Below are 14,629 nucleotides of genomic sequence, written 5' to 3'. Positions count from 1 at the left end.
GAAGTGTAAACTGAAGTCATTTCTGAGTGTTGCGGCCTAATTTGAAACTCTGGTTAAAATGCTGAAATGATGTTCCTCCTGAGATTGGCTGATTGTCAGCAAGACTTGAAGCAGTTCCCCTTTGGTTTGTTAGGTGGATAACAGCAGCGGTTGCAAATTAATCAAAATGGCAGTAGCATTGACTCACTGAATGTGTTGACTCCATTGTTTTCAGTTAGAGTCTTGTTGGGAGGTTGATTCTGTTGTCCTTTAAGCGCCTGGTCAGCGGCAGAAGGCCTATGTGGAGCAGAAAGCATGGAACAGTTGGGTTAAATGGCCTGTTTTGTTTCCATGTGGGCAGTGATTGAATTTTCCGAGGTTAAATAGAGATAAACCATTTTTGCTGGGTGGGGTTTATGACCTAAAGACTGTAACCTTAAAAAAACGTCCAGCCAGACCCTTCAGGAGTGAAGTCGAGAAGCATTTCAACACCCAAAAGATGATAGATGTTCAGGAGCACTCTTTCACAAGTGCCATCAGGTCTGAGGTTAATAAATTGTTGTCTGCCAAAGGTATCAAGATATCTGGGGTAAATACTGTTCTGTGGTGTTTGGTGGGAGAACAAGCACGATCTCATTGAATGAAGGAACAGGCTCGAAGGGCTGAATGGCTACTTCCTATTCCTAAGACAACAAAGGCAAATGAGCCAAGGTTCTCCTCTCAATAATTGGAGGTTGGTTCATCACATGTCTCCTGCCTCTCAGCTGCCCACACACATCTATCATTCACATCCCACCTCACCACCCAATCAGGACACGGGTAGGGCACATCACTATCCAACTGAATGATTGTCCATTTTTATAAACAAATAAGATACAAAATTATTCCATAAATGGAGGAGAGCATTTTTTTAAATACTCCTGTGATTATCTTGCTCTCTAGTTTTTCCCTGTAGCTGTTCCCAGATCCTTAAGTCCTAGAGATTCCAGATTCTGCAGGTTGTTTGACTGTCAAAAGTCTACTGACGCTTGAGGTCAAGGTTCACAGGTGAAGGAAGGGTTGAGTCAGATTCCAGAAGAGTCCTTGTGGGAAGGAGAGGAGGTGGATAATGTCCCTGTTCACTCTGAGAGAATGTGGGTATAGACCAGGAAGAAAGAGAGGCAATGGAGAAGATTCAACAACAGAAAGGAGGCCAGAAGTGAGTGATTATCATTCTCAGAAAGGATGAACAGGCTGTACCATCTACCTCTGGTAAAGAAGGTTCGATAAGAGGTGACCTGATGGATATCATTAAAGTTATGAAAGGGTTTCATGGGTTTGAAATGAAGATAGTGATTCCCCATGTGGGAGACTTTAGGATATGGAGCTTTCAATACAAGATCATCTGTAATAAATATATCCAGGGATTCAGGTGAAACATCTTTATCCTGAGGATGGTGTGGTTCACTAATGTCCTTTAGGGAACGAAACGGCCAACCTTACCTGCCCTGGCCTACCTGTGACTCCAGACCCAGAACAATAGGGTGGACTTACAACTGTCCTCTGGGCAATGAATGCTGGCCTGACCAGTGATAGCCGTATCCTCTAAATGAATTTTTAACAAATGTGAAACCCACTCCTGCAAGGAATGTTTGAGGCAGCTATTATCAAGACACTTAAGGGGAGGCTGGAAACATGAGGGAGAAAAGAACAGAAGACGATGATAGGGTGAGACGAGGAGGGGGTTGATATGTGAGGTGAGATTTTTTTGAGCGGAAGGCCTGTTTCTGGGCTGTCGAGACTTTGCAGTAAAAGAGAGGCTCAGTCCAAGCTGCCTTTTCTTGTTGTCATTACAAATGTGGGCCCATGGGACTCTGGTACTGACTCATCAAGATGATAAACTCTGATATAAATACTGAAGCAGGAGTTTCCATGTTGTAACTCCTCTGTAAACACTCCACTGTCCAACATTCTACTGGGAAGGTAAACAATCTCACCTTTTGTTTAAATGGACACTTGGACCAAGAGTTTTCACTGGGAGTGAATGAGGGTGGATAGTACGTAATCAGAGATCATAACTATTAGACATCTGAAGGCAACACTTAACTTGCTGCACTAACAAGATTAACATAAGGGTTAAAACTGAAACAATATCAATGGCTCATGACTGGAACAGAGTTGGAATGGACTCCAGCAGCTGGGTTTATATCTAATTTGAAAAAACCCTTTCCATCTCTGGCTGAAATGATTTTTGAGGGAGAAAATGAGGACTGCAGATGCTGGAGATCAGAGCTGAAAAATGTGTTGCTGGAAAAGCACAGCAGGTCAGGCAGCATCCGAGGAGCAGGAGAATCGATGTTTTGTGTATAAGAAGGGCTTATGCCCGAAATGTTGATTCTCCTGCTCCTCTGATGCTGCCTGACCTGCTGCACTTTTCCCGCAACACATTTTTCAGCTCTGAATTGATTTTTGAGCCAATGTAAAACACCAAGCCATGTAACATGCACTAAACAACCCCACCGCCCTGTGGCTGAACACTTTAACTCCCCCTCCCACTCCGCCAAGGACATGCAAGTTCTGGGCCTCCTCCACCGCCAAACTCTAGCCACCTGACGCCTGGGGGAAAAATGCCTCATCTTCCACCTCGTGACCCTCCAACGACACGGGCTCAATGTTGATTTCACCAGTTTTCCCATTTCCCCTCCCCCATTTTATCCCAGATCCAACTTGGCACTGCCCTCTTGACCTGTCCTACCTGTACATCTTCTTTGCCATCTATCCACTCCACCCTCCTCTCCAACCTATCACCTTCACCCCCCCACCTTCATCTACTAACCGCATTCCCAGCTACCTTCCACCCAGCCCCAACCCCGCCCCCTCCCATTTATCTCTCAGGCCCCTTGGGCCACCCCCCCTCCCCCTCCCATTCCTGATGAAGGGCTTACGCTCAAAATATCAATTCCCTTGCTTCTCGGATGCTGCCTGACCTGCTGTGCTTTTTCAGCACCACTCTTTTTGACTCTGATCTCCAGCATCTGCGGTCCTCACTTTCTACAAGTAACTACAGACAGGTTTGAAATCTTGTAATCCTTTTCACTATTCCAGTCAATTCCACATAAACATCAGCAGAAACCAAACAGAAGTAACATTCCAGAGGTTTGATGTTGAGGTAAATCTTAAAGTGTAAGTAAAACCAGGAAGTCAGGCAAAATCCGTGGAGATTCATACGAAGCTCATTGACCTCTCACTAGAACTGGAGTATGTTGGAGAAGGACCTGGTTTTGAGCAGGTACAGAGACAGGGAGAGTGGGTAGGAGAGGGAAGAACAGAAGGGAGGATTTGTGATAGGGTGGAAGACAGGGGAGATTAAATGACCAACGGGTGATGGTGAAAGGAGAGAGAAACTGGATAAGCAGAGAAATACAGGACAGCCCTGGAAGATGTATAAATAGGATTAGCAGCAAACAATTGGGAAGTTGGGCAAAGACTAGGACCTGGGACAATTGAACCCACTGAGTTCAGAATCATAGAATCCCTGCAGGGCAGAAAAAGGCCATTCAGCCCATCCAGTCCACACCAACCCTTCAAAGAGCATCCCACTCAGACCCAACTCCTCATGCTATTCCCGTAACCTCACATTTACTGTGGCTAACACACCGAGCCTGGATACTACAAACAATTTAGCACGGCCAATCCACCTAACCTGTTGGACTGTGGGAGAAAACCAGAGGAAACCCACCTAGACACGTGGAGAATGTGCAAACTCCACACAGACAGTCACCCGAGGGTGGAATCAAACCTGGTGCTATGAGGCAGCATTGCTAACCACTGAACCACTGTGCAGCTCCTGAACAGAAGGACATTTAAATGCAGAATGTAATTCTTACTACTTTATGAAAATATATTGAGCCTTTCTTTTGCTTTGCTGTGTGAATAATTCATAAAATTGATTATTTTTACAATATAGATTTGCATTTTTTCAGTGCTCTGTTGGGATTATTTCTGATGCAATTTTGTTTTTTGCTGAATTAGCAAGAAAATATATCTCAATCTCCATGCCAGACAGTCTGATGTTTTCAGTATTGATAGGATTTCTCATTCTTCCATTATTCATTCTTTTAGGACACACACAGCCATACAATAATGGAAGAGCTCGAGGATCTCATCAATCCTACCACAGAGCAGACAGAGAGGACGAGAGAGCTGATGTATGTATTCACATTTGTGGGGGAGATCGGTTAGCTCAGTTGGCTGGTTGGCTGGTTTGGATGCAGCATGATGCCAACAGTGTGGATTCAATTGGGTCCCACCTTCTCAACCTCACCAAACTACCGTTCTCTCTCTTTCTCTCTCTCTCTCTCTCTTTCTTTCTTTCTTTCTTTCTTTCTTTTTTCTCTCTCTCTTTCTTTCTTTCTTTTTCTCTCTCTCTCTCTCTCTCTCCCTCTCTCTCCCCCCACCACTCTCTGTCTCTCTCTCTCTCTCTCCCCACCACTCTCTGTCTGTCTACCATGCTCTCTCTCTCTCTCTCCCCACCACACTCTCTATCTCTACCTCTCTCTCTACCACTCTCTCTCTCTCTCTCCCCACCACACACACACTCTGTCTCTCTACCACTCTCTTGCTCTCTCTCTCTCCAGCACACTCTTTCTCTCTCTCTCTCTCCCTCTCTCGCCACCACTCTCTCTCTCTCTCTCTCTCGCTCTCTCTCCCCCCCACCACTCTCTGTCCCTCTCTCTCTCCCCACCACTCTCTGTCTCTCTACCACACTCTCTGTCTCTCTATCATGCGCTCTCTCTCTCTCTCCCCCCCCACCACACTCTCTATCTCTACCTCTCTCTACCACTCTCTCTCTCTCCACAACACTCTCTCTCTCTCCACCACTCTCTCTCTCTTCCCCCACCACATACACACTCTCTCTCTCCACCACACTCTCTCTCCACCACTCACTCTCTCTCTCTCCACCACTCTCTCTCTCTCTCTCTCTCTCTCTCTCTCCACTACTCTCTCTCTCCACTACTCTCTCCACTACACTCTCTCACTCTCTCTATCTCTCTCTCTCTCCACCACTCTCTCTCTCCACCACTCTCTCTCTCTCTCTCCACCACTCTCTCTCTCTCCACCACTCAGTCTCTCTCTCTCCACCATTCTCTCTCTCTCCACCTCTCTCTCTCTCTCTCCACCACTCTCTCCACCACACTCTCTCACTCTCTCTATCTCTCTCTCTCTTCACCACTCTCTCTCTCTCCACCACACTCTCTCACTCTCTCTATCTCTCTCTCTCTTCACCACTCTCTCTCTCTCCACCACTCTCTCTCTCTCTCTCTCTCTCTTCCACCACTCTCTCTCTCCACCACTCTCTCTCTCTCCACCACTCTCTCTCTCTCTCCACCACTCTCTCTCTCTCCACCACTCTCTCTCTCCACCACTCTCTCTCTCCACCACTCTCTCTCTCCACCACTCTCTCTGTCTCTCTCCACCACTCTCTCTCTCTCTCCACCACTCTCTCTCTCTCCACCACTCTCTCTCTCTCCACCACTCTCTCTCTCCACCACTCTCTCTGTCTCTCTCCACCACTCTCTCTCTCTCTCCACCACTCTCTCTCTCTCCACCACTCTCTCTCTCCACCACTCTCTCTGTCTCTCTCCACCACTCTCTCTCTCTCTCCACCACTCTCTCTCTCTCCCCACCACACTCTCTCTCTCTACCTCTCTCTCTACCACTCTCTCTCCCCACCACTCTCTCTCTCTCTCTCTCTCTCCCCACCACACACACACTCTCTCTACCACTCTCTCCACTGCTCTCTCTCTCCACCACTCTCTCTTGCTCTCTCTCCACCACACTCTCTCTCCCTCTCCCCCACTCTCACACACTCTCTCTCTCTCCACCACACTCTCTCTCCCTCTCCCCCACTCTCACACACTCTCTCTCTCCACCACTCTCTCTCTCTGTCTCTCTCCCACTCTCTCTCTCTCTGCCGCGCTCTCTCCACCACCCTCTCTCCACCACTCTCTCTGTTTGTCTGTCTCTCTCTCTCTCTCCCCCCCCACCACACCTCTCTCTCTCTCCCCACCACACTCTCTCTCTCTACCTCTCTCTCTACCACTCTCTCTCTCTCCACCACTCTCTCTCTCTCTCTCTCTCTCTCCACCACTCTCTCTCTCTCCACCACTCAGTCTCTCTCTCTCCACCATTCTCTCTCTCTCCACTCTCTCTCTCTCTCTCCACCACTCTCTCCACCACACTCTCTCACTCTCTCTATCTCTCTCTCTCTTCACCACTCTCTCTCTCTCCACCACTCTCTCTCTCTCTCTCTCTCTCTCTCTTCCACCACTCTCTCTCTCCACCACTCTCTCTCTCTCCACCACTCTCTCTCTCTCCCCACCACACTCTCTCTCTCTACCTCTCTCTCTACCACTCTCTCTCCCCACCACTCTCTCTCTCTCTCTCTCTCTCCCCACCACACACACACTCTCTCTACCACTCTCTCCACTGCTCTCTCTCTCCACCACTCTCTCTTGCTCTCTCTCCACCACACTCTCTCTCCCTCTCCCCCACTCTCACACACTCTCTCTCTCTCCACCACACTCTCTCTCCCTCTCCCCCACTCTCACACACTCTCTCTCTCCACCACTCTCTCTCTCTGTCTCTCTCCCACTCTCTCTCTCTCTGCCGCGCTCTCTCCACCACCCTCTCTCCACCACTCTCTCTGTTTGTCTGTCTCTCTCTCTCTCTCCCCCCCACCACACCTCTCTCTCTCCCCCACCACTCTCTCTCTCTCTCTCTCTCTCTACCACTCTCTCTCTACCTCTCTCTCTCCCCACCACTCTCTCTCTGTCTCTCTCCCACTCTCTCTCTCTCCACCGTGCTCTCTTCACCACTCTCTCTCCACCACTGTCTCTGTCTCTGTCTCTGTCTCTCTCTCTCTCTCTCTCTTCCCCCCCCACCACACCTCTCTCTCTCCCCCCACCACTCTCTCTCCCTCTCTCTCTCCCCACCACTCACTCTCTCTCTCCCCACCTCTCTCTCTCTCTCTCTCTCTCTCTCTACCACTCTCTCTCTACCTCTCTCTCTCCCCACCACTCTCTCTCTCTCTCGTTCTCGCTCCCTCCCCACCACACACACACTCTCTCTCTACCACTCTCTCCACCGCTCTGTCTGTCCACCACTTTCTCTTGCTCTCTCTCCACCACACTCTCTCTCCCACTCTCTCTCTCTCCCCCACTCTCACTCTCTCTCTCTCTCCACCTCTCTCTCTCTCTCTCTCTCTCTCTCTATTGAGAGAGCAGCCATACGGTCTGGTGAGACTATGATGACCTTATTAACATTTGGTTAGCTTCCCCACAGAACAGAATTAATATTTGCAGTTGTATAGAACATCTGTACAATTCCAAACATGTTCCATTAAAAACATATAAGTTAGGGTTCGGTTTAGGCTTCTCTGAGCCTGTTGTGCCAATCGATAAGATCTAATGACCCAAGCCTACCCGCCCGATAACCTTTCACTCTCGTGCTTATCATGAATCTAACCACCTCCACCTCAAAACTATTCAGTTCCATGTGTGGAATTATCTTCTATACAGCTACTTGATCAAACAGCTTTCCATCATTTTAGAAATCTCTATTAAGTAACCCCTTTGTGGAACAAAGAATTCCAGTCAGTTTGGTGCTCTGCCGACTTGGGGATGGAGTTTGTGTTTACTTGGGAAGGTATTTGAGTTTCTCATACAGGTGTTAGGGTGGGTGGAGTGGGTGCATTATGTGGAATTGTGCCAGTACCTGAATAGAGAGTTTTTTTAAAATGGGGTGGAGATTGAACCTGTGCTGCCCAAGTATTTCAACTTCACATGACAGAACAGACACAGAATGCCATATTTCAATGGGAGCAACGGTTTGTACAATATCTGTAAAAGGGTACTGATTGGTTGGCAATCAGATCCAGTTGAAACATTGCCATGGAGAAGGCGCCAGGGAACCATTGTCCCCCTCACTTTGTTTAATTCGGAAAAAAATACCCAATACCTAGACAGAGTCATAGAGATGCACAGCACAGAAACAGACCCTTCGGTCCAACTCATTGATTAATCTCGTCCCATTTGCCAGCATTTGGCCCAAATCCCTTTAAATATTTCCTATTTATGTACCCATCCAGTTGCTTTTGAAAAAATGTTGTAATTGTATCAGTCTCTCCACCACTTCCTCTGGCAGCTCACTCTATAATGCACACCAACTTCTGCATGAAAAAGTTACCCCGTAGGTCCCTTTTAAATCTTTCCCCTCCTACCTTAAACCTATGCTCTCTAGTTTTGGACTCCCCCAGCTGGGGAAAAGCCTTTGGCTCTCACCCTATCCCTGCCCCTTATGGTTTCATAATTTCTTTAACCTGCGGAGAACACGGCCCTGTTGAAATGTTACTTGTAGCGAGCAGCAGCTCCCACATTGTAAGCCCACCTGCAAAATAGGATAATTGTTTAGTGTCTGATCAAACTTTGAACGTTCAAAGTTTGAAGGATGCTATTGAACCTTGGCAACAGAGAAATTAACTACATAGGGTCATAGAGTCACAGAGATGTACAGCACGGAAACAGACCCTTCGGTCCAACCCGTCCATGCCGACCAGATATCCCAACCCAATCTTGTCCCACCTGCCAGCACCCGGCCCATGTCCCTCCAAACACTTCCTATTCATATATCCATACAAACGCCTTTTAAATGTTGTAATTGTACCAATCTCCACCACTTCCTCTGGCAACTCATTCCACCCATACACCACACTCTGCGTGAAAAAGTTGCCCCTTAGGTTTTTTTTATATCTTTTCCCTGTCACCCTAAACCTATACCCTCTAGTTCTGGACTCCCCACCCCTGGGAAGAGATCCATGTCCCTCATGATTTTATAAACCTCTATAAGGTCTCCCCTCAGTCTCTGATGTCCAGGGAAAACAGCCCCAGCCTGTTCAGCCTCTCCCTGTAGCTCAAATCCTCCAACCCTGGCAACATTCTTGTAAATCTTTTCTGAACCCTTTCAGGTTTCACAACATCTTTCCGATAAGAAGGAGACCAGAATTGCACAGTGTGTTTCAACAGTGGCCTAACCAATGTCCTGTACAGCTGCAAAATGACCTCCCAACTCCTGTACTCAATACTCTGACCAATAAAGGAAAGCATACCAAATGCCTTCTTCACTATCCTATCTCCCTGTGACTCTACTTTCAAGGAGCTGTGAACCTGCACTCCAAGGTTTCTTTGTTCAGCAACACTCCTTTGGACCTTACCATTAAGTGTATAAGTCCTGCTAAGATTCGCTTTCCCAAAATGCAGCACCTTGCATTTATCTAAATTAAACTCCATCTGCCACTCCTCAGCCCATTGGCCGATCTGATCAAGATCCTGTTGTAATCCGAGATAACCTTCTTTGCTGTCTACTATACCTCCAATTTTGGTGTCATGTGCAAACTTACTAACTACACCTTTTAAGCTCACATACAAATCATTTATATAAATGATGAAAAGTAGTGGACCCAGTACTGATCCTTGTGGCACTCCACTGGTCACAGGCCTCCAGTCTGAAAAACAACACTCCACCACCACCCTCTGTCTTCTACCTTTGAGCCAGTTCTGTATCCAAATGGCTAGTTCTCCCTGTATTCCGTGAGATCTAACCTTGCTAACCAGCCTCCCATGGGAACCTTGTTGAACGCCTAACTGAAATCCATATAGATCATGTGTAACGCTCTGCCCTCATCAATCCTCTTTGTTACTTCCTCAAAAAACTCAGTCAAGTTTGTGAGACATGATTTCCCACGCACAAAGCCATGTTGAATATCCCTGATCAGTCCTTGCCTTTCCAAATACATGTAGATCCTGTCCCTCAGGATTCCCTCCAACAACTTGCCCACCACCGACGTCAGGCTCTCTGGTCTGTAGTTCCCTGGCTTGTCCTTACCGCCCTTCTTACTACAGTGGCACCACGTTCACCAACCTCCAGTTTTTCGGCACCTCACCTGTGACTATCGATGATACAAATATTTCAGTAAGAGGCCCAGCAATCACTTCCCTATTTCCCACAGAGTTCTAGTGTACACCTGATCAGGTCCTGGGGATTTATCTGCTTTTATGCATTTCAAGACATCCAGCACTTCCTCTTCTGTAATCTGGACATTTTGCAAGATGTCACCATCTATTTCCCTACAGTCTATATCTTCCATGTCCTTTTCCACAGTAAATACTGATGCAAAATACTCGTTTAGTATCTCCCCCATTTCCTGCAGCTCCACACAAAGGCTGCATTGCTGATCGTTGAGGGGCCCTATTCTCTTCCTAGTTACCCTTTTGTCCTTAATGTATTTGTAAAAACCCTTTGGATTCTCCTTAACCCTATTTGCCAAAGCTATCTCATGTCCCCTTTTGCCCTCTTGATTTCCCTCTTAAGTATACTTCCACTGCTTTTATACTCTTCTAAGGATTCACTCGATCTATCCTGTCTATACCTGACATAGGTAAAAGCAATGATTGCAGATGCTGGAAACCAGATTCTGGATTAGTGGTGCTGGAAAAGCACAGCAGTTCAGGCAGCATCCAAAGTGCAGCGAAATCGATGTTTCGGGCAAAAGCCCTTCATCAGGAATAAAGCTATACCTATACCTGACATATGCTTCCTTCTTTTTCTTAACCAAACCCTCAATTTGTCATCCAGCATTCTCTACACCTACCAGCCTTTCCTATCACCTTAACAGGAATATACTGTCTCTGGATTCTCATTATCTCATTAAATTACACCTTGACTTTCCTCTCCTATATCTTACAGGGAGGATTTTCCATGTTTTTACAGCTATTACCCATTATTGTCTTGATCCTGGTGTCAGTTTTGAGCCAGTTGATGGTATCTACTCCACCATACAGCCTCTACTACAGAGCGTAAGTACTGCTGACTGTAACCAATAGTTTCCTGAATTTCTTTGTCTTAGAGGATTGTTGAAGTCAGCTTCCTGCCCCAAATCTAACTCGGAATGAGTGTGTGGTTTTGCTTCTTGTTAGCTGAAAGTTGAACAGCAACATAATTGAGTAAAGTCATTGTAGCAAATACCCTCCAGTGTCTTCTCTATACCATCCTTGACAAAATGTTCTAGACAGTCTAGCTATAAAAGAAGCTAGTTATTGCTACGTTAATTTGAGCTTTTATTCAGCCATGACAAAATGTTGCCAGTATCTTTGGCTGCTTGTAAAGCTTGAGGGTTCATCAGAGGTAGTTTCACACTGTGAGGTTTAATCCAGTGTTTGATACCCAGTTAAATCTTTGAGGAAGAAACTACTCAAAATGGTAATGAGCCTTAATACTTAGTTACACATAGTTGAAACAAAGTGGATGCTTATATGTGGTGTTTCTTTTGTAAAATAAAAACTCCTGCATTGAGATAGCACCTTGTATAACTTGAGGTTATCCCAAACCACTTTACATTGATGAATTACTTTTGAAGTATAGCCATTGTTATCATGAAGGAGACCCAGCAAGTCCACAAGCAGCAAAGTTATGATGATGATCAAGTTTATTGCTGTTTGTTAAGGGATAAATATTGATGAGAATAATTTTTGGATCCATCTGAGTGGCCGAGAGAAGGCTTCAGTTGAATATCTCCTCTGAGTGATGGTAGCTTTAGTCGTGGAGCAGGATGCTGGTACCTCTCTGGGAATGTCAATCTGGATTGTGTGTGCACTGAGAGCAACGAACTGAGACTTGAGTCCACTTCTCAAGTCAACTTCTGACTTGATTATAAATACTACCTAGTGAGCTACCTGACACGGGTCTTGTGAGGAGCTCAGGACACTAAGTGAATCATTCCTACTTTTAGCTTTCCTCTTACAGGAGCTATTTTTCTGTCCTATGTTTTCTTGAAAGGAAAATGTTTTTCTTCCTGACATCTGAGAGCCTATTTCAAAGTTCTTTATTTTGAAATATTTGTTTTTTTGAAAAATGCTTTAAATTTCAAAGAACTGAGTTTTTCTCATGTATTCCTAGTCAATATTTATCCCTCAACTAAACTCACTTTCTAAAATCAAAAACATTACCTAGTCATAACCTTATTGTTGTATTTCGCTGCTGCATTTTGTACATTTCATTGGATCTTCTAGCATGATGTCCTTTGGATAGCCAGGGGTAATGAATGGCACTATATAAATGCAATTGTAGAGTCAGAAACCATCCCTTTGCTCTAACTTGTTCGTGCTGACTAAAATCAAGTCTTCCTTTTACAAATGGACATTGAATACAGAGGCAGGAGAAATGTTGTGTCACTCAAGTGTGCTTAACAGAAATTGCTGAAGAAACTCAGCAGGGCAGGCAGCAGCTATGGAGAGAAAGCAGAATTAATTATGTTTAAGTTGACCAATGGGTATTTCTGTGTTTTACAGTGCCCTGGAACACACTGTTAGGAAGCAAACCAGTAATTTGAAAGTAGTTTACTATGTCAACAAAGACTTTGACAAAGAATACACAGGTGTGGCGTTACAAAAGGTAGAAAAGAACGTTGAAGAAGATTATATTAACAACCTTCGAAATAACTGCTGGAAGGAAAGACAAGAGAGTGAGTTGTTTAAATTTATACTTGTGATTTTCACTCTATTTAAGTGATTCTTCGCTTCTTTTCGAAACCATGTTGTACAGTTTTTTTTGTTGTGAGATCTCTTCAGTTAAGCAACCTTAATAGATATTGTTTTTACACTGTTTGGAAATTTTTTATTTCAATCGTTGAGTTTTTTTTAGTTCTTCCATTAGATGTGGTTGTTACAGGCAAGGAACAGGGTTGAAAAGTGTGGTGCTGGAAAAGCGCAGCATCCAAAGCTGCCTGGCCTGCTTAGTTTTTCCAGCACCACTTTTCAACTCTGGTCTCCAGCATCTGCAGTCCTCACTTTTTCCACAGGCAAGGGACAGCAGTTTTTGCCGATTGCTAATTGCACCGAGGGTGGTCAGAGCCTATCCCATTGTAGGGACAGAGTTCCTTCCCGAAATGACATTCGTGAATTAGTTGGGTTTTTTTAATGAGAATTAACAATGGTTTTGGGGGTCACCATCACTGACACTCATTCCAGATTTATTAATTGAATTTAAATTTCAGTACCGGCTGTGATGGGATCTGACCCCATTATCCCCAAATTATTAACCTCTGGATTACTAATCCAGTGATAGTATTGCAATGCCATTGGCTTCTCTCTGTTGTTGATGAGATGAAATGGAAATGGTCAGGAGCAGAAAATTACAGCTGGTTGAGAATTCTGCCTTGGTGCTGCACAGTCTGTGCTCGGCGCTTTGCGGCCTGTGCTCTGTGCTGCCTGTGCCCAGTGCTGCACAATGTGATGCTAGCTCATTGTACTGGGCTGCCCTATACCCCTGTCACTTGTAAAGTAATTTCCTCAATGTCCATTGTTCCCAGAAACTATACATTAATTACACTATTTTCTCTATCCTTGGAAGAAAATGACTACCTTTACGCATCCAAGGTATATCGAGATGACCGACTACGGAAAAAAGCAGAACTCATGCGGATGGAAAGCTGTGAAAAATTGGCAAGACTTAATGATCTGTATCGAGGAGGCTGAGGCAGGCAGCCAGGCTTTTTCATTTAATTTAAATGTTTTATTGTACAGGGAGACATTTTGATCTATTGACATTTTGAAATAAATTATAAATCTCAGTCTTGTAACCGAGTCTTACCTTGAGAATCTTCAGCTGCTACCCAGTTGAACACAGCACAGACTTCTGATTGATTTGTTGAAGACAACATTCTCTACAGTGACTGGTGTGTGTGTGTGTTTCACATCCCCTTCACTTTATTCTATACAATACAGTGTATTCTAGATTAGCTTTTTAAAAAAGCACACGATCTAACCTAATACAATTAATGTCATTTGTATCCAGGTTTAATAACTAAACGCTCGAGTTCTAGCTTCAGAGCAGTCTTGTCTGTGTTGATGTTCACTGAGGTTTAAATGACACAGGTTGGGACACTGCACACGGGGACTGAGCCCATAACCCCTGTCCTTGAGATGCTTGTGCGTAGTTGAAGAGACTTCCCTGCTAGTGTCTCTCATTGAAAATTTTATACTTTAAGATAAATAGCTCTTTCAGAATGATTCCATAGTTGGTTAACAGTGAGTTGGACTTTCATACATTCCTTGAACACGAAGTCTTGAAATTCTGGAAACATTCCCCATTATTTTGCTCTAACACATTGGTTTGGAAAGGTGCGTTCATCGACATTTTTGTCAGTTCCTGTTAACTGAATAAGGTAAACAGTAGTGATAGATTGACATACTCCTTATATTAAGGATTATGTGAAAAGCTTTTGGGATGAATGTCTACTGTTGCATGTGTGGCAGTACATAAACTAGACTTTTGTGAATATTGTATAGTTGTGCTGAATTTCTTCAGCATTTAATTGTGCTGCTTAAAAGTAAAATGACAATGTACATACAGATTCAAAGAAATCTCATTGTGAAGACTGAATGCTATGACGACTGCAATGGGAGACTGGCAAAGATGTGGATAGAACAGAAAAACTCACCTAGAGAATTCCACTGAGGTGAAGAAACATGAAGCAGACTCTTGTGGTGTTAAATAATAACCAGTTTATTTCTAGTTGGACTCTGTTCAACATTTCTTCCCACACTTGATATCAAAT

The 14,629-nt window shown here is 44.8% G+C and overlaps 1 protein-coding gene across 1 annotated transcript in view; it reads left to right on the top strand.

Annotated features, from left to right (window-relative positions):
- Positions 1-13,642, top strand: part of dnajb14 (DnaJ heat shock protein family (Hsp40) member B14) — a 41,111-nt gene extending 27,469 nt beyond the window's left edge. Inside the window, exons 5-8 of the mRNA XM_060851347.1 lie at positions 4,081-4,166; positions 10,762-10,871; positions 12,363-12,535; positions 13,423-13,642. Coding sequence (XP_060707330.1) covers positions 4,081-4,166; positions 10,762-10,871; positions 12,363-12,535; positions 13,423-13,547 — 494 coding nt within the window. The 3' untranslated portion in view covers positions 13,548-13,642. The remainder of the gene's footprint in view (positions 1-4,080; positions 4,167-10,761; positions 10,872-12,362; positions 12,536-13,422) is intronic.
- Positions 13,643-14,629: the final 987 nt, after the last annotated feature.

Source organism: Hemiscyllium ocellatum, chromosome 36 (assembly GCF_020745735.1).
Source record: "Hemiscyllium ocellatum isolate sHemOce1 chromosome 36, sHemOce1.pat.X.cur, whole genome shotgun sequence".
Classification (NCBI taxonomy): domain Eukaryota; kingdom Metazoa; phylum Chordata; class Chondrichthyes; order Orectolobiformes; family Hemiscylliidae; genus Hemiscyllium; species Hemiscyllium ocellatum.
This window is presented reverse-complemented; position numbering and strand designations above follow the sequence as displayed.